This window comes from Spermophilus citellus (assembly GCF_964194105.1).
Source record: "Spermophilus citellus genome assembly, chromosome: 8".
NCBI lineage: Eukaryota > Metazoa > Chordata > Mammalia > Rodentia > Sciuridae > Spermophilus > Spermophilus citellus.
This window is the reverse complement of record NC_138189.1, coordinates 106896090-106922166: the sequence shown is the minus strand read 5'-3', so window position 1 is coordinate 106922166 and position 26077 is coordinate 106896090. Positions and strand designations below refer to the sequence as shown.

General features: G+C 39.2%; 1 protein-coding gene across 1 annotated transcript in view; it reads right to left on the bottom strand.

The window, feature by feature from the left end:
* The window catches only part of LOC308654266 (alcohol dehydrogenase 1-like), a gene marked incomplete at both ends in the record, with an annotated part of 34782 nt that overhangs the window by 220 nt on the left and 8485 nt on the right, over positions 1 to 26077 (bottom strand). Inside the window, 5 exons of the mRNA XM_081303471.1 lie at positions 11357 to 11492; positions 12211 to 12471; positions 12673 to 12877; positions 12992 to 13079; positions 14482 to 14620. Of these exons, the coding sequence (XP_081159597.1) occupies positions 11357 to 11492; positions 12211 to 12471; positions 12673 to 12877; positions 12992 to 13079; positions 14482 to 14620 (829 nt within the window). The remainder of the gene's footprint in view (positions 1 to 11356; positions 11493 to 12210; positions 12472 to 12672; positions 12878 to 12991; positions 13080 to 14481; positions 14621 to 26077) is intronic.

Sequence of the window (26077 nt, the reverse complement as noted above, 5' to 3'; positions counted from 1 at the left end):
ATACAATTGGCAAAAGCATTCATGGGAGGTAGTCAGCCATTCAACTTTTTTTTTATTGGTTGTTCACAACATTACAAAGCTCTTGACATATCATATTTCATACATTAGATTGAAGTGGGTTATGAACCCCCAATTTTACCCCAAATGCAGATTGCAGAATCACGTCGGTTACACATCCACAATTTTACATAATGCCTTTTAGTAATTGTTGTATTCTGCTACCTTTCCTATCCCCTACTATCCCCCCTCCCCTCCCGTCCCAACTTCTCTCTCTACCCCATCTACTGTAATTCATTTCTCTCCTTGTTTATTTTCCCATTCCCCTCACAACCTCTTATATGTAATTTTGTATAGCAATGAGGGTCTCCCTTCATTTCCATGCAATTTCCCTTTTCTCTCCCTTTCCCTCCCATCTCATGTCTCTGTTTAATGTTAATCTTTTCTTCCTACTCTTCCTCCCTGCTCTGTTCATAGTTGCTCTCATTATATCAAAGAAGACATTTGGTATTTGTTTTTTAGGGATTGGCTAGCTTCACTAAGCATAATCTGCTCTAGTGCCATCCATTTCCCTACAAATTCTATGATTTTGTCATTTTTTATTGCTGCATAGTACTCCATTGTGTATAGATGCCACATTTTTTTTTATCCATTCATCTATTGAAGGGCATCTGGGTTGGTTCCACAGTCTAGCTATTGTGAATTGTGCTGCTATGAACACCGATGTGGCAGTATCCCTGTAGCATGCTCTTTTAAGGTCTTCAGGGAATAGTCCGAGAAGGGCAATAGCAGGGTCAAATGGTGGTTCCATTCCCAGCTTTCCCAGGAATCTCCAAACTGCTTTCAAAATTGGCTGCACCAATTTGCAGTCCCACCAGCAATGTACAAGTGTACCCTTTTCTCCACATCCTCGCCAGCACTTGTTGTTGTTTGACTTCATAGTGGCTGCCAATCTTACTGGAGTGAGATGGTATCTTAGGGTGGTTTTGATTTGCATTTCTCTGACTGCTAGAGATGGAGAGCATTTTTTCATGTACTTGTTGATTGATTGTATATCCTCCTCTGAGAAGTGTCTGTTCAGGTCCTTGGCCCATTTGTTGATTGGGTTATTTGTTATCTTATTGTCTAATTTTTTGAGTTCTTTGTATACTCTGGATATTAGGGCTCTATCTAAAGTGTGAGGAGTAAAAATTTGTTCCCAGGATGTAGGCTCCCTATTTACCTCTCTTATTGTTTCTTTTGCTGAGAAAAAACTTTTAAGTTTAATTAAGTCCCATTTGTTGATTCTAGTTGTTAACTCTTGTGCTTTGGGTGTCCTATTAAGGAATTTGGAGCCCGACCCCACAATCTGTAGATCGGAGCCAACTTTTTCTTCTATCAGACGCAGAGTTTCTGATTTGATATCAAGCTCCTTGATCCATTTTGAGTTAACTTTTGTGCATGGCGAGAGAAAGGGATTCAGTTTCATTTTGTTGCATATGGATTTCCAGGATCCCAACACCATTTGTTGAAGATGCTATCCTTCCTCCACTGCATGCTTTTAGCCCCTTTATCAAATATAAGATAGTTGTAACTTTGTGGATTAGTCTCTGTGTCCTCTATTCTATACCATTGGTCCACCCGCCTGTTTTGGTACCAGTACCATGCTGTTTTTGTCACTATTGCTCTGTAATATAGTTTGAAATCTGGTATCGCTATACCGCCTGATTCACACTTCCTGTTTAGAATTGCTTTTGCTATTCTGGGTCTTTTATTTTTCCATATGAATTTCATGATTGCTTTATCTATTTCTACAAGAAATGCCATTGGGATTTTGATTGGCATTGCATTAAACCTATAGAGAACTTTTGGTAATATCGCCATCTTGATGATGTTAGTTCTGCCTATCCATGAACAGGGTATATTTTTCCATCTTCTAAGATCTTCTTCTACTTCTTTCTTTAGGGTTCTGTAGTTTTCATTGTATAAATCTTTCACCTCTTTTGTTAGGTTGATTCCCAAGTATTTTTTTTTTTTTTTTGAGGATATTGTGAATGGAGTGTTTTTCGTCATTTTCATTTCAGAAGTTTTGTCACTGATATACAGAAATGCCTTTGATTTATGCGTGTTGATTTTATATCCTGCCACTTTGCTGAATTCATTTATTAGTTCTAGTAGTTTCTTTGTAGACCCTTTTGGGTCTTCTAGGTATAGAATCATGTCATCTGCAAATAGTGATAATTTAAGTTCTTCTTTTCCTATTTTTATGCCTTTAATTTCTTTCGTCTGTCTAATTGCTCTGGCCAGTGTTTCGAGAAATATATTGAATAGATGTGGAGATAGAGGGCATCCCTGTCTTGTTCCGGATTTTAGAGGGAATGCCTTCAACTTTTGTCCATTCAGAATGATGCTAGCCTGAGGCTTAGCATAGATAGTTTTTACAATGTCAAGGTAAGTTCCTGTTGTCCCTAGTTTTTCTAATGTTTTGAACATAAAGGGATGCTGTACTTTGTCGAATGCTTTCTCTGCATCTATCGAGATGATCATATGGTTCTTATCTTTAAGTCTATTGATGTGGTGAATAACATTTATTGATTTCTGTATGTTGAACCATCCTTGCATCCCAGGAATGAATCCTACTTGATCATGGTGCACAATTTTTTTGATGTGTTTTTGTATTCAATTTGCCAGAATTTTATTGAGGATTTTTGCATCTAGGTTCATTAGAGATATTGGTCTGTAGTTTTCTTTCTTTGAGGTGTCTTTGTCTGGTTTCGGAATCAGGGTCATGTTGGCCTCATAGAATGAATTTGGAAGAGCTCCCTCTTTTTCTATTTCCTGAAATAACTTGAAAAGTATTGGTATTAATTCTTCTTTAAAGGTTTTGTAAAACTCCACTGTATACCCATCCGGTCCTGGGCTTTTCTTGGTTGGTAGTCTTTTGATGGCTTCTTCAATTTCATCCATTGAAATTGGTCTGTTTAAATTGTGTGTATCCTCCTGACTCAGTCTGGGCAGATCATATGACTTAAGAAATTTATCAATGTCTTCACTATCCTCTATTTTATTGGAATATAGGTTTTCAAAATAATTCCTAATTGTCTTCTGTATTTCTGTAGCATCTGTTGTGATATTGCCTTTTTCATCCCATATGTTAGTAATTTGAGTTCTCTCTCTTCTTCTCTTCGTTAGCATGGCTAAAGGTCTGTCGATCTTATTTATTTTTTCAAAGAACCAACTTTTAGTTTTGTTAATTTTTTCAATAGTTTCTTTTGTTTCAATTTCATTGATTTCCGCTCTCTGATTTTAATTATTTCTTGCCTTCTGCTACATTTGCCGTTGTTTTGCTCTTTCTTTTCTAGGGCTTTGAGTTGGAGTGTGAGCTCATTTATTTGTTGGTTTTTTCTTTTTTTGAGGAATGACCACCAGGCGATGAATTTTCCTCTTAAAACTGCTTTCATTGTGTCCCATAGATTCCGATATGTTGTGTCTGTATTTTCGTTTATCTCTAAGAATTTTTTGATTTCCTCCTTTATGTCTTCTGTAACCCATTAATCATTCAGTAACATATTGTTCATTTTCCATGTGATGTACGATTTTTCCTTCCTTCTTTTATCATTGATTTCCAGTTTCATTCCATTATGATCAGATAAAATGCATGGTATTATCTCCACCCCTTTATATTTACTGAGGGTTGCCCTATGGCATAACATATGGTCTATTTTTGAGAAGGATCCATGTGCTGCTGAGAAAAAAGTATAGCCATTTGATGATGGTTGATATATTCTATATAAGTCAGTTAAGTCTAGGTTATTGATTGTGATATTGAGTTCTATAGTTTCTTTATTCAACTTTTGTTTGGAGGATCTGTCCAATGGTGAGAGAGGTGTGTTGAAGTCTCCCATAATTATTGTGTTGTGGTCTATTTGATTCTTGAACTTGAGGAGAATTTGTTTTATGAATGTCGCAGCACCATTATTTGGTGCATAAATATTGATAATTGTTATGTCTTGTTGGTGAATGGTTCCTTTTAACAGTATATAATGACCTTCTTTATCCCTTTTGATTAACTTAGTCTTGAAGTCGATTTTATTCGATATGAGGATGGCCACCCCTGCTTGCTTACGAGGACCGTGTGCGTGGTATATTTTTTCCCATCCTTTCACCTTCAGCCTGTGTATGTCTTTTTCAATCAGATGTGTCTCCTGGAAGCAGCATATTGTTGGATTTGTTTTTTCAATCCATGATACCAGCCTATGTCGCTTTATTGGAGAGTTTAAGCCATTAACATTCAGAGTTACTATTGATATATGGTTTGAACTTCCATCCATGTTTGTTTATTTATCCTTTTTTTAAAAAAAATTTCGTTTGTTTCTCCATGATTGTCTTTCCCCTCGCCCTCTGTCTTTACTGAGGCACTTCCCATTGATGGTTTTGGTTATTGTTTTTCATTTCTTCCTTGTGTAGTGTTTTGCTCAAAATGCTTTGCAATGCTGGTTTTCTGGCTGCAAATTCTTTTAACTTTTGTTTATCATGAAAGATTTTTATTTTGTTGTTATACCTGAAGCTTAATTTAGCTGGATACAGAATTCTTGGTTGGCATCCATTGTCTTTCAGTGTTTGAAATACATTGTTCCATGACCTTCTTGCTTTCAGTGTCTGTGATAAAAAATCCGTTGTTAATCTTATTGGTTTACCCGTGAATGTAATCTGTCTCCTTTCTCTTGTAGCTTTTAATATTTTCTCTTTGTTCTGTATATTGGATATCTTCATAACAAAGTGTCTTGGCATTGGTCTACTGTGCTTTTGTGTGCTCGGTGTCCTGTATGCATCTTCAATTTGTATATCTGTTTCCTTTTTTATTTCTGGAAAGTTTTCTGTAATTATTTCATTCCCTTGGTTTGAATCTCTGTACCTTCTTCTATCCCGATGACTTGTAAGTTTGTTTTTTTTATGTTATCCCATAACTCTTGGATGTTTTTCTCGTGATTTTTTACCAGCCTTTCTGTGTTGGCTAGACTCTTTTCAAGATGATATATTTTGTCTTCATTATCTGACTTTCTGGCTTCTACTTGCTCCACTCTGTTAGTGATACTCTCAATTGAGTTTAATTTGGTTTATCGTTTCCTTCGTTTCTAGAATTATTGTTTGATTATTTTTTATAATCTCTATCTCCTGATAAAGATGCTTAACTTCTTCTTTTATCTGTTTATGAAATTCATTCTCAATGTGTTCTTTCACTGCTTGAATTTGCTGTCTTGTATCCTCTTTAAGGTTCCATTCCATCTGTCTAAGGTGTTCCTTGAGTTCTTTATATGACCATTTTTCTGATGACTCTAGGTCCTCCTGAATATTTAGACTGTCCTGCATTGTTTGTACTCATTTTCTTCCTTGTTTTTTGAAGCTGCTCATGTTACTTCTTGTTCTGTTTGACTGCTGCGTTACTGTTTACTTGTATAAATTGATTTGATGCTTGGGAGGAAAGGTATTTGAAGGGACTGGAAGAAGTCACTAAAGAGAATGAGAGTAGGCAGGTAGAATTCAAGGAAAGGGGGATAAGAAAAATGAAAAGACTAAAGAAGAAAAAAATAGGAACTAAAAAAAGAAAAAAATTAAAACATAATAATAATAATTAAAAATAAATAAAATTAAAATTAGTAGAAAAAAAAATTAAAAAAAATATTTTGTAAAAAAAATTAATAAAACAAGAAATAAAAATGAAAATGAAAGAAAAACCCAAATCAAACAAAGAGAAAAGAAAAAGAAAAGAAAAAAAAACCTAAGAAATGCTGTCTTAGAGTTTGATTAACTTCTCTTCCAGTAGGTGGCGCTGTGCCCACCAGGCCAAGTTTCTCCTGTCAATACGCGGGAACCAATCACTGTGCAGCAGCTCCTCCCAGACTGGGCGAGTCTCCAATCCTGAGTGCCTAGGGCCTCCTCTTGTGTCTAGTCACTTCCCACTTTTCCTCTAGCCAGGCCCCTCTCACCACAATACTGGCTACACGCCAGGTCTGTTGCTCCTGGGAGCCCTGTTTTCATGAACGACTGGGCACAGTCTTCCCGTTTGCCATTCCCTCAAACCCTAAGTTTGTAGAGCTTGGGGCTGAGAATACTCAGCGGATTTTACTTGCCCTCCGGTATCCACTTCCCCGTAGCTGGTGCAAGAGACCTCAGCAGTCAGCCCTGGTGGGAGCGGTAGTTTCGCACCGCGGGTCCCGCACCACCTCTGTTCCCTCGGGCTGGCTGTAGCACTCACGGGAGAGCTGGGAGGGGCCCTCATGGGAGAGCTGGGAGGGGCCCTTAAGGTTTCCCCGATGTGTGGAGAGGGAAGGCTAGGGGATCACACACCTGTAGCGGCAGGTTTCAATGAAGTTATCTCCTCCGCAGCAGTCTGATGACGTCAGTTCTCTGCCATAGTGGTGTCTCTTGCAAATGGCGACATTTCGTTTCCCTTTGCCGGGCGACCAATGCAACGGGTGGGTCCTTACTGTCTCTCCCAAGCCCCGTTTCAAACCTGTGGCCACTACTTATGAAGGCTCGGTAGGAATTTACCTTCGTAGAATGAGAAGGGCTGACCAGTTGTTTCAGCCGGATGGATTAATGCTGAGTCATAGCTGTTTGTCTTCGGGAAGCAGGTGACCGGGAGTTTGAATTCAGCCAATCAGGGCTCAGTGCGTGTTCTCGGATTACTTGGATTTTAAATTGTCACTCATTTTATCCGCTGTTTCATTTAACTCGGCAGCTCACTCGCGCAGTGAAGAGTCTGCTCTATGGTGCTCCGCCGGAGGCGGCGGCGGCGGCCTTCAGGACCTCCAGGGAGGGGGTGTGGGTTGGGGGAGGGGAGGCGGCACCTCGGGGCCGCGTGGGCCGGGTAGCGGACACGCAGGAGAGCGGGCGGGGTGGGGGAAAGAAATTGAGATCTAGATTTAGAGACTGAGCTTTGGAGGAGAGGCAGCTGGGGAGAAGCAAAGCGGAGAGGCGGAGAGGAGAAGGAGATGGGGCCAATAGAGCCATGCAGCTGGGGCTGCAGCCTTACTGCTCACGCTGAAGTCGTGATGGACTCCCTCCACCTTGGCTGGATTCGTGGCGGATTCACTCCACCTAGGCCCCTTTCTTGACACGGTGCTGGGTTTTTGTCGACAGATCTCCTTTAATGATCTTTACCTCATCTTTTCAGACGCGGCAGCGTGGAGCACGGAGCGGCTTACTCACTTCCCACCGCCATCTTTTTAGTCTAGCCATTCAACTTTTGATCCTTTATCTTGGCATCAAAAGCTAAGGCAATTTATTCCAGATCCTCCACATCTGGGCGCTGTTCAGGAGTGTTAAGATCATTCAGAGTCATCGGGGAGCCCTGTATAGGTAAGTCTTGTGGACTGGCAGAGCAGACACAATGCTGTCATGTCACAGCTCATGGCTCTGAGCTCTGCCCTGTCATCAGGACACTCATTTTTTCTATACCAATTTACCTTCTGGCTGGATCAATTTGAGTTACCACAGTTCCCCACCACTTAAGGAGATATATATATATATATATATATATATATATATATATATAAAACAAACTTCACAAACCTAACATTTCAATCTTTGAAATAAACCTAATTGTTGAATGGTATTGAGGACAGGGAAATAGAGTAGCTGTGTTAGGTGCTGTTGGAACCCTGCCTAGATCCAATTTAGTATAATCACCAGGAGCAAGGCAGATTCAGGGATTGTTTTCTCCATTTTTATAACTGTGAGGACTAAAGTTTAGAGAGTTTAAATATGTTTCACTCAATATATTAATACATATTTTTAAAAATTTCCATATTTTAAAATGCTTTGACATATTGGTGGCTTGGAGACCTGGGAAAGAACCATTCCTTCCAAGGTTAATTAGTTCCAAGGGATAGTAAACAACTTGCCTGATATGCACATCAACTAAGTCCAAGCCTTTATACCCTGTCCCTCCCCTCCCCTTTTATCAGGCTTCACAGTGGGACAGTATACCCCTGTCCTAAATTACCCCAGGGCTAGTTACCAGATAACTAGAGAACACCCTGTAGCTCAGAAACCATTGAAATGATTTCAAGTTAATTCTAAAATTTCTGAGTTTTCTTACTCTGTCTTCTGTTCCTTTCAGTAAATATCACAATAAAGACAGTGACCCATGATTTCCATGTCATTTTGAGACCAGAGCAAAGGATAGGTAGCTGATTATCAAAGAAAAGGAAGTGGGTAGATAGCACTTTCCCATTAACTGTTCACTTACACCTCCCCCAGACAGGGGAAGGAGGCATTTTCTAACTTAAGCAATCAGCCCCTGTGCTACTCTTTTCCTGCCTGTTGCTCATATAGTCAAGATGAGAAGAGGAGAAGGCACGAGAAGAAAGGAAACCTAAAACCTATAAAGAGGCAGGATACCCCCCACTTCCATGGATACCAGCTCTGGGTCTCCTTCTCCCTTTTAGAGAAGTCTGTGTCTGTTCTATCCCTTAAATAAAACTTGTTTTCTTGCGTTGGCATTTCTTGGGTGTTTAATCTTCAATAATAGAGAAACGAGGACCTGATCCTGATTTTCAATTTCTTCTGTTTCCTGATTGAGCCTAGTGCTTCCTTGTATGGCCCTGCATGGAGTGAAGTGCCCCCTTCTCTTAAGAACTGAGGTAATATACTCTTCTTTCAAGGCAGTTATCTATGTGTATGTCTTCTTATGATAGTTGATTAAAACAAATCCTGGGGATGGAGGTATATTTTACAACACTAATGTACATCTAGAAAGCATAAAGTTAAACCTAGAATCCAGGTCTTTACATTCCTAGCACAGTTCTTTATAGCCATTTAGAATTTATTTAGGACTATTATGAAATGTTAATTAAGATGAGGTGCCGCAGTCTGGCTGGGCACAATTCAGGAGCCACTTGTCAAAAGAAACTAACTTTATTTTTAGAACTACAAACGCCAAACAAAACAGGTCCTCAGGAAAAAAACCCTCAGAGCCCAACTGCCACCACCGGCTTCCCCCAAGCCTCTCACCCCCACACACCCTCACCACCTCCCACAATCCTCCTGTTCTTGAGGCCAATTGGCTGGGTTGCGTGGGCGGAGCCAAAGAAGTCCCCCAATCAGCAGCTCCGTGGAGGAGCCAATCAGCTAGATGTTGCTGGGGCCTCTGTGAGCCAATCATCATCTGGCAGTCTGAAGGGCAGGGAAACAGCCCAATAAACATCACTGCAGAGGAGCCAATCAGCTAGATGTTGCTGGGGCCGCTGTGAACCAATCATCAGCTGGCAGTCTGAAGGGTGGGGAAACAGCCCAATGAACATCACCGCAGAGGAGCCAATCAGCTAGATGTTGCTGGGGCTGGTGTGAGCCAATCATCAGCTGGCAGTCTGAAGTTTGCTGGCAGCTGGAAGTTTGCTGGGGCCCCTTTGGCTGTGGCTCTCAACATCTCCCCCTCTCTGTTTAAACAACAAGCATATTGCCAGCAAACTTCAGACTGCCAGCTGACGATTGGCTCACAGCAGCCCCAGCAACATCTAGCTGATTGGCTCCTCTGCGGTGATGTTCATTGGGCTGTTTCCCCGCCCTTCGGACTGCCAGCTGATTATTAGTTCACAGCTGGCAGTTTGCTGGGGCCCCTTTGGCTGTGGCTCTCAACAATGAGGTTAGCAGGGTGCAGTGGCACACGGCCCCTAAGGAGGCTGAGGCAGGAGGATCAGGAGTTCAAAGCCAGCCTCAGCAATTTAGCAAGGCCCTAAGTAGACTCTCTACATGAAGTAGAGGCAGGAATATGGCTCAGTGGTTAAGCACCCCTGAGTTCAATCCAGTACCCCATCCCCCCCACAAAAGGGTTAAATAATTCAAATTCGGAAGGTTAAGGGTCCTCTTTCCTCTCTTATATGAAAGCTAGAGAGGAGAAAGGAAAATAAAGATGGGGTTGGAGCTCATGCAAATCAAAGGGAGATCAGTAGAGAAAAGAGACCAAGGGGTGGGAGGCAAGGAGGGAGAGGGAGAGTGCTGGAGAGTGATATTGGCCAAATTATATTGTTATATTTTGTATTGTGTGTATGTAGGAATATGTAATAAAATATCTCATTAATATGTACAATTATAATGCACCAATAAAAATGTGGGGTTGGGGGAAGATGGGATTAAAAGGAAAACTTGAACTCTTTTAAAAAAAGAGATAGCCATCATATTCTTTATCAGACCCCAAGCTACAAAAATTTTCTGTTTCTTAATAAGTGTATTAACCAGATTCCCAATGCTATGCCTGAGATAATTAACATAAAAGTTATCATATTTCTGGAGGTTTCAGTTCAAGATTGGAGAGGGGTAGGACATTATTTTGGGCCTCTAAGACTGCACTAGATGGGGAACATGAGTTAGGAAAAAAACTGCTTACATCATGAGTCAGGAAGCAGGGGAGAAGGAGAATGGAGTCCCACCAGAGTCTCTTTTGAGGATATGCCCCCAAAGAGCTAAAGACCTCCCAGAAGGCCCCACCTCTTTAAAGCTCCACAGCACCTGCCTTCTACACATTGATCTTTGAGGGACATTCAACCTCTAAACCATAGCAAGAAGTCAATTGGACTAAAATGTTGGGTTATAACATTATTGGTATGCAAGATTTTTAGTAAGTAAGAAATCTATCAAATGAAAGTGAGTAAAAGGAAAAGACCATTACACATTTTTGCATCCAGAATGAGAATTTTGTTGTGATTTTCCTTAGTGTGTTTATATATTGTGTGAGGGAAGGAGATATGGAAGGTATAAATGTCAGAAAAAAGTGAATAAATTCCTCCATGATATCAAGGATAATAATATGATTTAGATATGATTTTAGTATGCCCCTCAAGGGTTCACATATTGAAATTTACTCCATAGTGTGAGATTTCAAGGGAGTAGAAACAATCCAAGTATGGTGTTATACAAGGGGAAATTGGAGACATTGGGAGAAGAGATATTGAAGTATGACTCCACATTGGAGTTGCCTGTTTTGTTCTGAAGAAGACACTTAGGGTGATTGTTGAGGTGAGAACTAAGGGTCAACAGAGCAAGATTTTCTTCTAGTCTTATTCTGTACTGGGGAGTGGTTCAGAAAAATATTGTAGCTCTTCCCCAATTACAGAATGTGAGGGTGCCAATGAGCACCCTAAGATGTGACTCTTCTGTATCTTATCAATGATGTTAAGCTCATCTCCTTTTGCTCCTCTAAGTAATAAATATGATTGTGGGGAGGTGAAGGTGTACTTTCCTATTTTTGGTACATTGTCTTCTATTTCCTTTCAAAGAGGATTATTTTTCCTATGTTCCTTCCCCTCCACTGCTTGCCAAAGAGCACACAGGATGTATAGGTTTCTGGAAAAGGCAAAAAGGAAAGTAAAATACTCACTTCCCATAGCACCACCTTTCAGGGTTCTCCCAGAGAGAAGCAGCGTTGGGTCAAAAATGAGTTGTGAATTTGTGGGTGCTAATCCAATAATCACACCCACTCCATAGCTTGGGTGGCACGATTCCAAAGTTGTGACCTAATTTTAGAGATGGATGGATTAGCTTCCCAGCAGCCCTAAATCTTCAACTCACAATTGAAGAACGTGTTCTCAGGGAGGATGTATGGGAGAAATCATATAGAATAGGACAGTATGCAGGACACTCACTATGATTTGAACAAATTGCTTAAATTCATTATGATTAAGTTTTTCAATCTTTAAAATGAGGATAATGTTACTACTTAGCTAGTAAAAATGATATACAGATTAAATAGGATAAAATATATAAATTACTTGGCAGAGTATAAAGTATGAAAGATGTGTTCATCTTTTTTTAGTTTTAGTATTTTTTTTTATTTTGGTGGGGGAGGTAGTGTTCTACATGCCTGCAATTTCAGTGACTTGGTCAAGAGAATTTGCAATTTCAAGGTCAGTCCCAGTAACTTAGTGAGACCCTGTCTCAAGATAAAATAATTTTTTAAAAAAGTGCTGGGGATGTAACTCAGTGGTAAAGTGCCTTGAGTTCAATCCCCAGTTCCAAAATAAAAACAGAGATAAGAATAATAATTTTATCAGGGCTGAGGTAGAGTGCATGGTTAGCATGTTCCCAACTTCAATCCCTAGCACCCAAACAATTTCATCATTCCCTGCTCCAAAAAAAAAAAAAAAAGGCAAAGCAAAACCAAAATTTTAGTAATGTCTTCATGAAGTTAATGTGTACACTCATATTGACAGGCAGTGCTTCAAGATCACTTACCATGGTATCAATAAGTCCAATGGCCTCGAAGGCAAAGTCAGCACCTTTGCCAGTCATTTCTACCACCAACTCCTGGACAGGTTTCTTGAGTTTTTGAGGATTAAGGCAATCAGTGACTCCTAATGCTCTTGCCCGAGGAAACTTCTCCTCCTTGATGTCCACCCCAATGATCCTAGAAGCACCAGAGGCTTTGCAGGCCATGACGACAGCTGAGCCAATTCCTCCAAGTCCAAAAACCACACAGGTGGATCCTGGGGTGACCTGCAAATTCAGAGGATAGAATATAATTAGGCATCCAAAGCCGATGCTCTTGTGTTGAAAGAAGTTTCCTCTCCTGAGGAAAGAAAAGGCCTCTTTGGCTTTGTCTGTGATGGAAGAAGTTCAGAGAAGTTTAGAGAACGGAGTTCAATTTGATGTTACATAGACAGTGTCACTGAAAACAACACAGAAGTACATTCTTACCTTTGCAATGTTAAATACAGCTCCAAAGCCTGTAGGGACCTCACAGCTTAGGATACAGACTGTATCCATGGGAGCATCATCATCAATTTCATGTACCACAGTATATTCAGCGAATGTGCTTGTGCCATAAAGATGATAAATCTTCCTTCCTCTACAGGTAAATCTGCTGGTTCCATCTAACATTAATCCAGTTGGAGGAAGAATACTGTTCCACAGATACATAGTGACAAAAAGAGAAATAAAGGATTTAGCTCTAAGTCGATAACTGTACCAATGAAAGCAAATGGGGTGAAAGAAAGTCAAAGAAATTGAAACTAACCTTTCCTTCAAGCAGATGTTGCCCGTGGGGTGCAAGCAAGAACTATATTCTCTGCACTCTGGAAGAGGGAACATTAAGACTTTATCTCCTAAGGAAAAAACAAAGAAAATGATTACTAACTGAGTGGAGACATGGAATGTAATAAACCCCACCTTTATGTATAAGATATTATTCATAGTAAATATTCGTGATTGGTTGTAATGAAAGTTATCATTATCTTTGAAGTTATTCATAATTTCATTTTGGAATAGAAACAAGTCCATTTTAATGCAAATGGACCTTCAAAGTAGAAAAAATTTAGGGGAATTTATGTTTCATACAATTGGAATCAAAGGTAATACAGTGGCAGCAATATATGTGGTCTAAGGCTCCTCTATTTTGACAGCATTTTTTTTTGTACTGGAGATTGAACTACTCAGGGATACTCTACCACTGAGATACATCCCTCATGCTTTTTATGTTTTATTTTGAGACCGGATCTTGCTAAGTTACTTAGGCTTACCTTGAACTTGCCATCCTTTTGCCTCAGCCTCCCAAGTAGCTGCGATTACAGGTACGTGCCAAAGTGCCTGACTTATTTTGGTAGTGTTCTATCCCAGGAGAAAGATCACGTTTGCATTTAATATATACTTGATATTTGTTGAAATATTGAGTTAGTACTCCAATGCTAATGCCAGAATTAATATTTATTATGAAATATTTTATTATTGAATAAGAGTCTAGAATTTGAGGGAAGGCTTCCTGTGTCCTTAATCCTTGCTCTGCCCCTAAGTAGCTAAATTATTAAAATGATTATTTTGCCAAGGCTTCTATTTCCTCACAAAGTGGTTTTAAAATATCTATGACATATGCGTTTATTGTTAGAATAACATATATAACATAGTAAAAGTTTTGAAACATGAACAGTATAAAAATGCAAATACAAAGCCTGAAAGAAACTTTTATAAATGATACCTATTCCAGACAATTTAGAGGATCATTGTGTGTGTGTGTGTGTAGAAAAAAATTGTCAATCATACATATTTTAAATTTACTGGTATTACAATACATTGTATATATTTTCAATACTTAGTTTAATTTTGGGAATATAGGTTTGCCATAATCTGTAAGGAAATGAGTAGATTGTATTTTTTGTGGGGAGGGGAGGGAGGGTACCAGGGATGGACTCAGGGGCACTCGACCTACCATTGAGCCACATCCCCAGCCCTATTTTGCATTTTATTTAGAGACAGGGTCTCACTGAATTGCTTAGCATCTGCTAAGTTACTGAGGTTGGCTTTGAACTTTGGATCCTCCTGTCTTAGCTACCCAAAGCCAAACTGGAAGATTCTGAATCTTAGGTCGCTCATATTGTGCACTGTATCTGGTGTGTGAATGCATTTTAATGTTTTTGTCAACGTATGATGGATTCTGTATTTTACAGTGCTGTTGGGGAATAATTAAAAAGCTAATTTGAACAGGAGTTGACACCATATCTGGCCCTTACTTACCTGGTTTCACACTGGTACCACCTTCTCCAATACTCTCTACGGTCCCAGCTCCCTCATGACCACAAATTGCAGGAAATGGTACTTTGTCTTTTCCTTCCAGGATGTGATTATCTGTACCACAGATCCCAGAGGACATAATCTGAAAGTGATTACGTGATTGGAGATAAAATGCCTTGTCATGAAATTATTGAATCTTTCATAAAAATGCAATATTTCCAACTTTTGAGGCAGAATATATTCTTTAAAACTTGGGCTATACATTTGAGGCATTATTGATTGTGTCCCTATAATAGAGCTGTTTCAGGAAAAAGGACCAAAGCATTTGGTTTATCAGTCTATATAATTTCCCCTAGACCTCTTTAACATCATAAACACCACTGAATTATTTTCTGGCTCTTTGTCAAGAGGAGCTATGCATTCTGTGAGATTTGATGAAGCACACAACCCAACCGAAACTTGAGCATCTGTTTTGATACATACACTCTAATGGAAGAAACCCTGGGTGATAATATTTATGCTGTTCTCCCTGCCTTGCCCTCTACCTGCCAGTAGAAGAAGCTAAAACACAAGGCTTTTCATGTCAAGTCCCCACCCAGATCTTGGCATGCTAGTTCATGACAAGCAGTTAATATCCCAAAGAATAGGCGAAAAGCGCCCCCCTTTTCCCCAATATTCTGCTTTGGTGCACAGTTTTCTTTCCTTTTTCTCTTTGTAATCAGTCTCTTTATCCAGCTATTCTAGTAACAAAGGTAAGTTGGTTTTCCCCCAGGGTAATGAGATTTCACAGCTTGCTAGGAGCCACAAGCAAATATACGATGTATGGCACCTTTGGTTGTAAAGTGACGCCAGCTAGCCACTGAGATATGATTATGTTAAGATTTACATTCATATGGAAATTGGACTCCCGCTGTTCACCTTGGCCTGCTACAGGACTCATGTTACGGGACTCATGGAGAGTTCCCATTGGTTGGAGAAGGATAGTAGGAGGGAATTCCGGGGGAGTTCTGGGGGACCCCCGGTTCCGGGAGGCGCGCGGTTCCGGTAGACGCCCGCGTGGGAGGACCGGGTTTGGCTTGCCGGCGCCTAGAGAGTATCGGTGGCTTTTTCAAAATAAAGTTTTGTTCCTGCTTGAGTGGCTCGTGATTCTGTGCCCAGCCAAAACTGCGGCATTTGGCGGCCCGTACGGGGAACGCCTAAAACTTAGAGGTGAGTAAAATTGCTCGCCCCTGAGGGAAGGGGACAGGATGGGTGACCATCTCAAAAAACAATGTGTTCTTGTTTTGATTTATTTTGTTTTTATTTCAAGCTCCCTAGCCCTAGAATTTTCTCAGGCGAACTGGGAAAAATGGTTGGCTCAAGGTTTGAAGTTATTCGGCCCTGAGAAAGAGAAAATTGATATAAACATTCTCTGTTCCATTTTTGTTTCATTCTGCTTCGGCTTTGTTTTATCCTATCTTATTGGGTTACGTTACCTTTATAGTAGATTAGAATCTAGTAAAAAACAAACCGAAAAACTGTTAAGTAAATTCTTAGAGGTCCAAACTATGGTAGAAAAAACGCTAGGTCAACCAAAAGAGAAGGTCTCTCAAGCTAGTCAGACAGAGGAAAATTTAAAGAAAGAAAGCTTAGAGGAAAAGCAGCCATCAGGTGGAGAATTACAACAGGAGGTTGCTACTAACTCCATTCTATCACCAGAGGGCATAATTCAACCAACAGCTCCATCTACAACTGAGCGGCCCTCAACTCCTGTAGTTGATGGACGGAATTCTGAGGCAGGACCCCAAAGATTAGCATGCCCTGTACTTGAGCAGGCAGGAGGGCAACGAATTCACCGTGCTTTAGATTTCAAAACAATAAAGCAATTAAAGGAGGCTGTAACAACCTATGGGCCACAAGCTCCCTTCACGATAAGCATGGTCGAATCTGTTACCAACTTGTACATGACACCAGCAGATTGGACTAACATGTGTCGATCTGTGCTAAACGGAGGACAATATTTGTTGTGGAAGGTTGCCAATGAGGAATTTTGCATGGAGACAGCTAGGCGAAATGCAGAAGCCGGTCACCCTCAAAGAAATATAGATATGCTATTGGGAAAGGGACCTTATGAGGGTCAAAGACAGCAAATTGAGTATGACCCTGGCGTATACGCACAAATTGCTGTAGATGCAGTTAGGGCATGGAAAACTTTACAGGGGCATGGAGACTTACAAGGTCAATTATCTAAGGTAATACAAGGAACTAATGAACCTTACGCTGAATTTGTAGATAGACTTATTCAGTCAGCCTCTAGGATATTTGGTAATACAGAACAGGTAATGCCATTTATAAAACAACTGGCTTATGACCAAGCAAATCGTTGCTGCAGAGAGGTCATTAGACCATGGAGACATGAAGATTTAAACACATATATTAAATTATGTAGAGACATTAATGAACAAGGGCAAGTCTTAGCAGCAGTACAACAGGCTTTAGATGCCAGGCCAAAAACATGCTATAATTGTAATCAAACAGGACATTTTAAAAGGAGTTGCCCCATAAGAGGAGGGTTTAACAAAGCTGGGTATCAAAGGAATAGAATACCGGGTATTTGCCCACGATGCCATAGAGGGAAACATTGGGCTAATGAATGCTGGTCTCAAACCACCATAGAGGGTATTCCATTATCAAAAAACGGACAAGGAACAAGTGTTTACCCACGATATCATGGAGAAAGGTATCAGGCTCCATTGCCAAAAAACGGACTAGAGGGCCCAATGCCCCGGGGCCCAAAACCACAAATATATGGGGCAATGGAGGAACCCAACAGCACCATCAAGGTAGTGCCCAGGACGCATTATCCATTAAATCCCTCATCAGACAAACTAGAGGGAGCGCAGGGCTGGACATTTGCTCCTCTGCCAGAGCAGTACTAACTCCAGAGATGGGAGTTCAAATCATTCCCACAGGAGTAAAAGGACCTCTTCCCCAGGGAACAGTAGGCTTATTATTGGGACGCAGTTCTTCTACACTAAAAGGACTTACGATAAGTCCTGGGGTAATTGATCCCGATTATGAGGGTGAAATAAAAATTATAGCTAGTTCTCCAAGAGGTATATCAGTAATTTCACCAGGAGATAGAATAGCACAGTTATTAATAATATCCAGCCTGCATGATAAATTTTCCAGTTGTAATGTAGAAAGAGGTTCCAAGGGATTAGGCTCCACAGGTGTAGATTGGGCTATGCTGTCTTTAAATTTAGATTCTTGCCCAATGCTAAAATTAAATATTCAAGGACATGACTTTAATGGGCTGCTGGACACAGGAGCTGACCTTAGTGTCATCTCTCGTCAAGAATGGCCAAAACATTGGCCATTACAACAAGCCACTCAAACGCTTCGAGGCCTAGGAGTGGTGACTAATCCCCATAGAAGCGCAATGGTATTAGATTGGAGGGATCCTGAAGGATGTGAAGGAACTATACAGCCCTATGTATTGGATCATCTTCCTGTAAATTTATGGGGACGAGATGTTCTAGATCAATTAGGATTGACATTAACAAATAACATCAATCCTAACGCACCCACTACTAGGGCTAAACAAGGCTTTAGGAAAGAAAAAAGATTAAGAGAACAAGAACAAGGTATGACAGCACCTATTCAAATAGATCAAGAAATAAATAGACATGAATTGGGTTTTCAGAAAGGGCCACTGAGACAATCAAAATTACTTGGAAATCAGAAAGACCAGTGTGGGTTCCTCAGTGGCCCCTGACTAAAGAAAAGATACAAGTAGCCTATGACTTGGTCAGACAACAATTAGCGGAAGGACATATACAACCTTCCGTATCCCCCCATAATACTCCCATTTTTGTCATTAAAAAGAAATCTGGTAAATGGAGATTATTACAAGATTTAAGAGCCATTAATAATGAGATGGTTATTATGGGACCTGCTCAATCAGGGATTCCTCAATTGTCTGCTTTAACAAAAACCTGGCATGTTTTAGCTATAGATATTAAAGATTGTTTCTTTTCAATTCCAATTCATCCCGAGGATAGTCCACATTTTGCATTTACTATCCCTGCACTGAATCATGAAGGTCCTGATCAGAGATATGAATGGAAAGTACTCCCTCAAGGGATGGCTAACAGCCCAACTATGTGTCAAATTTATGTTAATAAAGCAATCCAGCCACTTAGAAATCAAAATCCTGAACTACAAATATTTCACTATATGGATGATGTGTTATTGGCACATAAAGATAAAAACACATTACTAGAATGTTATGCCACACTTACAAACTTATTGAAAAATTATAATCTAGAGATAGCAATAGATAAAGTACAATTAAATCTTCCAATTAATTATTTAGGAGTTCTATTATCCTCAACCATGGTCCGTCCACCAAAAATTCAAATACGAGTAGATCAACTCAAATCACTTAATGACTTTCAAAAGTTATTGGGAGACATAAATTGGATAAGGCCTTAATTAGGCATACCAACAGGAGAGTTAGGACCTTTATTTGATATTCTAAAAGGTCCATCAGATCCAAATTCACCCCGCATGTTAACACCTGAAGCAAGAAAAACATTAAAAATCATTGAAACATATATGGAAAATATGCATTTGGATAGAATTGATATAAGTTTGCCTTTATTATTTATTGTACTACCAACAAAAAATATTCCTACAGGAGTATTTTGGCAAGAAGGTCCATTATTATGGATACATTTATCTTATTCTCCTAACACTACTCTTACTAGGTATCCCAAGGCTGTAGGACAATTAATACTCAAAGGAATAAAAGCAGCAAAGGGAGTGTTTGGAATTTCTCCCAATAAAATTATTACTCCATCTACTATGGATCAAATTGATGAGTTAGCTAATGAGTTAAATACTTGGGCAATAATCATGTGCAAATCTAATGTTTCATTTGATAACCACTTACCATCTAATCCTTTATTGTCTTTTGGGTCATTGCATCCTGTAGCTTTTCCAAAAATGACAAGAAAAACCCCTATCATAAATGCTCCAAATATATTCACTGATGGGTCAAACAATGGTACAGCAGCAGTAGTTACTCCTGATAAAACTTTTACATTTTTAGTACCCAAACAATCAGCTCAAAAGGTAGAGCTTAATGCAGTATTACAAGCTTTTATGATGTTTAAAGATTCTGTATTTAATTTATTTTCTGATAGTCAGTATGTAGTTAATGCTATAGTATCCCTTGAAGATGCTGGTAGGATTTCACCTTCTTCTACTGTTTTCTCTTTGTTTTCTGCTATACAAAGTCTAATCTGGGACCAAAAAGATCCATTCTTTATAGGTCATATCAGGCACATACAGGATTGCCTGGAGCCCTTAGTATGGGCAATGAACTAGCAGATAAATCTACACATGACATACATATTTTCTCCACAGTAGAAGAAGCTATAAATTTTCATAAAAGATTCCATGTCAATGCTAATACTTTACAAAAGCGTTTTAAAATAACTAAAGAACAAGCCAGACATATAATAAAACAATGTCAAAATTGTGTGACATTTTTACCACAAGCTAATCTTGGAGTCAATCCTAGAGGACTGATACCTAACCATATTTGGCAGATGGACGTCACACACTTGCCAGAATTTGGAAAATTAAAATATTTACATGTTACAGTTGATACTTCTTCCGGATTTTTGATGGGCTCCCTTCATGCCGGAGAAAAAACTAAAGATGTTATAGCTTATTGTTTACAAAATTTTGCCACTGTGGGCGTTCCAAAACAGTTAAAAACGGACAATTTTCCTGGTTATACTTCCACCTCTTTTAAACAATTTTGCTCATCATTTGGCATTACTCACATAACAGGAATCCCATACAATCCACAGGGACAAGGCATGGTTGAAAGAGCTCATCAAACTATTAAAATGTACTTATTAAAACAAAAGGAGGGAATTGGAAAGGGGTATATATCCCCCAAAGATAAACTTAAAATAATCCTTTTTACTCTAAACTTTTTAAATTTGGATTCATCGGGACTTAGTGCTGCGGAAAGACATTTGTACCCAAAAAATGTACATAAGCCTAAGGTACTTTGGAAAGATATTCTAACAGGACAATGGAAAGGCCCGGATCCAGTGATAGTCTGGAATCGGGGCGCTATCTGTGTTTTCCCACAGGATGAACAGCAACCGATTTGGATTCCAGAGAGATTAACTAAAACAATTTCTACAGAAAAAGAAGATGATTTGACTCAAATCCATAACAGCTGACATCCAGAGCTCCAGCTTGGCTATTCTTACATCTGTGACAGTGATTAACCAAGGTGTTTTTTTTTTCTCAATATCTATTTTATTATTGCATTTTTCCCACATCATAAAGTTCTATTTTAATTTTGAGCTCATACAAACCTAGGTTAATGTTTTTCTGATCAGTTTTATTTTTTGACTGTGTTTTATTTTTTTGACTGTGGAGTTTTTAAACGTTGCAATGGAGATTTCACCTAGGTATAGTTACAAGGCCTTTATTTACTATTGTCTTATGTGTTGTATGTTGTGTGCACACTTCTGTTTTGTGTTGTATGTCTGTATGTGTGTATGTCCATATTTCTTATATGAGGAGCGCTCATGAAAAAATGGATCCGAATTTTTTCTTTATTCACGTGATTTATATGGTTTAATTTAAATTAGGTGAACAGCTGTTAATGATTGTTTTTAAAGATGGTTAACAGATCTGTTTGTTTACTAATTTAAATTAGGTAAACAGCTGTTAAGGATTGTTTTTAAAGAAGTTTAACAGATCTGTTTGTTTACTTTCACCTTTCCTTTTCATTATATTTAATAATTCTGTTCAGGATAATGTCTCTTTAGCATCATTGCCAGAATTTCCATCTCCATCCCAATTCCGGTGAAGACTGAGATAAAACCAAACTACAGCTTCTATGATAGCTATCACAGTAAACTGTATAAACTGATGCATCAATGAATATAACTCAACAAGTAATGCTCAATCAAGGACTCGATTTACTTTGGGAATAAATGGACATATTGATAGACTCCTCCAATTTGAACTGCTTGCAGAACTTGCCTGGACTATATATCAGTTACATACATTGTGAAATATCATCTGGTGCACCGAATTGTGGTACTGCTGGCATGTCTTTGCTGATGGTGTCACCAGTGATGCAATTTCCTTGCCAGCTCACCCCATGTTTATTGTGGTAATACTGGCATATCTTTGCTGATGGTGTCACCAGTGATGCAATTTTTCCAAAGGAGCCATCAATTGGCTTGGTGTCGTGGCATTTCTGTATCCTCCTCCCTTCTACTAGTGATGGTCTAAATTTGGGGGCCAACAGAGGTGAGGCAAGAACCTCACCCCCCCACTGGTACATAGGCCTATCCACAAGCATGGCTGAATGCTGGACCGGTAGTCAGTGACGGGTTGATCTGATTACAGTGGATTCAACCTAAGACAGGAAGCTGACGCCTAAATGTCATTTCTCCCACGACGGGTAAGAACCATATGTTAAATTGGACAACCTACCAGGCACGGTCCCTAGCCACATTGCTTGTTGCTTAATTAAACAGAAGGGGGAAGATGCTAGGAGCCACAAGCAAATATACGATGTATGGCACCTTTGGTTGTAAAGTGACGCCAGCTAGCCACTGAGATATGATTATGTTAAGATTTACATTCAAATGGAAATTGGACTCCCGCTGTTCACCTTGGCCTGCTACAGGACTCATGTTACGGGACTCATGGAGAGTTCCCATTGGTTGGAGAAGGATAGTAGGAGGGAATTCCGGGGGAGGTCCGGGGGACCCCCGGTTCCGGGAGGCGCGCGGTTCCAGTAGACGCCCGCGTGGGAGGACCGGGTTTGGCTTGCCGGCGCCTAGAGAGTATCAGCGGCTTTTTCAAAATAAAGTTTTGTTCCTGCTTAAGTGGCTCGTGATTCTGTGCCCAGCCAAATCTGCGGCAACAGCTGAAATGAGTTGGTGGCAAATCAGAGGTTAGCCTCTCATTGCACATTTCACTTGGTACACTCATAAGGCACTATTTCCATTTAGATATTCTCTTCACTATTTTTTCTCTACTCAACAGTCATTGACCCTGGAGCTTTGGTACTTTTTGCAAATCTGATTGCTCAGTTCCATAATGACTTATTTTCTTATTCCTTTTTGATCTTTGGAGGTTGCAAATATTTATTTCTATGGGTTCTGCAAGTGTTTGCTCAGGCTTTTTGCTTGCATAACTGTCCTGCAAGCTCATGTCTCTCTGCCTTGAATTTTGTCTGCAGGAAATCTCTGATTAATCATGCATCTTGATATTCAGTCCCGATTCTATCAGAAAAACAATCTGTTAGGTTTCTCTACAAATAAAAATAATCTTCCTTTTCACTCTTTTGTTTGTTTTTCAAATTACTTTAGGCTATTCTCTATCTTTTGTACTTTGAATGAACTTTATGGTCTATCCCTCTCCCCCAATTTCAGTGAGCTATTTGAAATGTCCCTGGTTTTCTAGTAGCTAGGCTTTGGCACACTGCATCAACTAGTTCAAAATAAAATTTGAAACCAAGCACCTTATTTATGAAATTAGAACTTAACTAGCAAGATTATTTTCAAGTATAATTGAGAAATTCTACATAGAGTAGTTCAGCTTTCAGTTGTGGCAAGCAAGGCTTTTCCAGATTCAACTTTCCAAGGATAAGTAAAAAAGCTGGGCACCATATATGCAACAGATGACAAGCCATGAAATAAATTCAAATTGAGTTTCAACTGATTGAATGTAATGTTAATTCAGTGACATCCTACAGAAATGTATAACCTGAATCTAACTGGGAGATCTCCCATGAAATAAACTGAATAGAATTTGTTAGTCACCTTTGTGTCACTGTAAACAAAATGTCTGACAAGATCAACTTAGAGTAGGAAGGATTTGTTTTGATTCATGGTCTCAGAGGATTCAGCCATTGGTTAGATGCGTTCAAGGCAGAAACACCATAATGGAAGGATGAGGCAGAGGAAGACTGTTCAACTCATGGCAGCTGGGAAGGTAAGAGAGAGAGGGGCTGTGGTAAAGATCAACCCTCTGTTATGGTTTGGGTATAAAGTATCCCCAAGAGCTCCTGTGTAAATGCAACAATATCCAGAGGTAAAAAATTGGCTTATGAAAGCTATAACCCAATCAGTTCATCCTAGTTTGAACCTACAAACTGCGTGGTAATTGTAAGCAGATGAGGCATGATTGGAAGAGATGGATCACTGGGGTGTGCCCTGAAAGGATCCATTGCCCCTGTGGCCCCTCCCTTGCTTCTTCTTTCTGTTCTGGGCCCAAAGCCACCTCCAAGATTCAAGGCAACCTCTCAGCTGTGAGCTGTAAAAATTATAAAGCAATTTACATGCTTCCAATATACAATAGCACAGAGAAAACACCCATCCAAAAGGGAGGAATAGGGGCAAGAAGGAATTGGACCAAAGCAAAATCGAAACCCAGTGGGGCATATGTTAAGTCCCAGAACTCGACGTCCAGAAACGGAAATATGTGGTGGTTTTCTTGCAGTCTAGCCAGACAAAGCACTAAAACTGGGGTCAAGGAAGTAGGTTTGTTGAAGAGACTACCACCACTAAAAAGAAGTTAATTGTCTTGCAGAATGACATAGTGTTATAGTTTAGATGTGAGGTGTCCCCCAAAAGCTCATGTGTGAGATAATGTAAGTGTGTTTCCTCTGTGCCTTGTATATTGGAAGCATGTAAATTGCTTTATAATTTTTATAGGAGCTGACAGCTAAGGGTTTGCCTTGAGTCTATGGACTTAGATTTTTGAGCAATGCTGTAACTATGGAGATTATGGGTACTCTTGCAGATGTACTAAAAGGAATTTTTCATTGAGAAGTAGCCATGAGATTTTGGGGGCCCAGGGGTGGAATGTTATGATTTGGATCTGGAATATTTCCCCTAGAAGCTCATGTGTTAGTCAATGGAGCAATATTCTAAGATGAAATGATTGGATTATGAAGCATGTGATCTCATCAGTAGATTAATTTGCTTGATGGATTAATAATTTCAATGAATTTACTGGGAAGTTATGAAAAACTATAGGCAGGTGGGTCATGGCTGGAAGAAGTAGTTCACTGAGGCATGGCTTCAGGACTATATCTGTCACTGCCACTAACTCTTTCCCGATTTCCTGGCTACCCTGAGCTGAGCACCTGTCCTCTACCATGCCCTTCCACCATGATGTTCTGTGTCACCCCAGGACCAGATCAATTGTTTTAACCCACCATGGATTGAGTCCTCTGCAACCATGATCCAACATAAACTCTTCCTCCTCTTAAGTTGGTCTTTTAGGTATTCTGGTCATAATGATTAAAAGCTGACTAACAGTTTCTTACAAAATAAATGCAAAATTTCTTTTTTTAAAAAATATATTTTGCCCTTCTTTTTAAGATTTTATTCAAATATGTCTGATGGTACAAGGTGAAAATTCTTTGAAGATGAGATGTGAAACGGAAGAGGAGGATTCAATGCTTAAGTCTACTGGTAATTCTGATAAAAATTTATGATGAAGAATTATAACATTTTGAGTCATTTCAATGAAATAGTGAACAAGGCCAAGGATAGTCAAGAAATTTTGAAGAAAAAATTATAGGACTTATTCTGAATGATAATATAAATCTATGATAATGCAAGCATTTGGTTTTGGTACAATGATAAATGTACCAATAGGTTAATGGAGCAGAATTAAAATTAAGAAATAGACCCAGACATACTAGCTATTTGATTTAGAGAAAAAGTGGCACTAAAGTGTAGGGGTAAAGGCAGAATTTTCAAGTCACTAGGTCAATTTGTTATATAAGTAGGAAGAAAGTTAATCTTGGACTTCTACTTCACAGCAAACACAAAAGAATTATTGCCAGGCATTTTTTACTTGTAGATCTAAAGGCAAAGTGTAAACCAGTTAAGATTCTAGACAAAAACAAGGAAATTATCTTCCTGATCTTGGGCCAGGGAATGATTTCTTAATTGGGCCGTAAAAGGCTCTAATCATTACGGAAAACATTTATAAATTGGACTTCAGTAAATTATGAAATTCTCTTCAAGTGTATAAACAAGAGAGTGAAAAGAAACTAGAGTGGAAGAAGAAATTTGCCCCAGTTATAATCAACTGAGGAGTCATATCTAGACAATATATATATATAATGTCTACAAATAAATAAGAAAAAGATAGATAACCCAATAGAAAAAAAGAGCAAGACACTATAATCTACTTCACAACAAATTATATCTGAATGGCCAAAAGCATATGAAACATACTCAAACTTCTTAGTCATTAAGAAAATGTAATTTAAAATAATATGATGATGCAGTCTGTGTAAGAATTAAAATAAAATAATTGATTATGCAAAACACTGAATGTGGAGAAACTAGAATTATCTTGTGTTTCTAGTGGAAATATTATTTTATTCTTTATTTATCAATTATGTGTCAGTTCTCCTAAGTTTGTTGGACACTAGATCTTGGTAGCAGATAGGCTGCTCTGTGCTGTGATAAGGGTGACAAGGGGGAGAAGAAACATGCTATTGTGATTCTCAAGTAGTCACAAGAAGACAGTGGTAATAAAG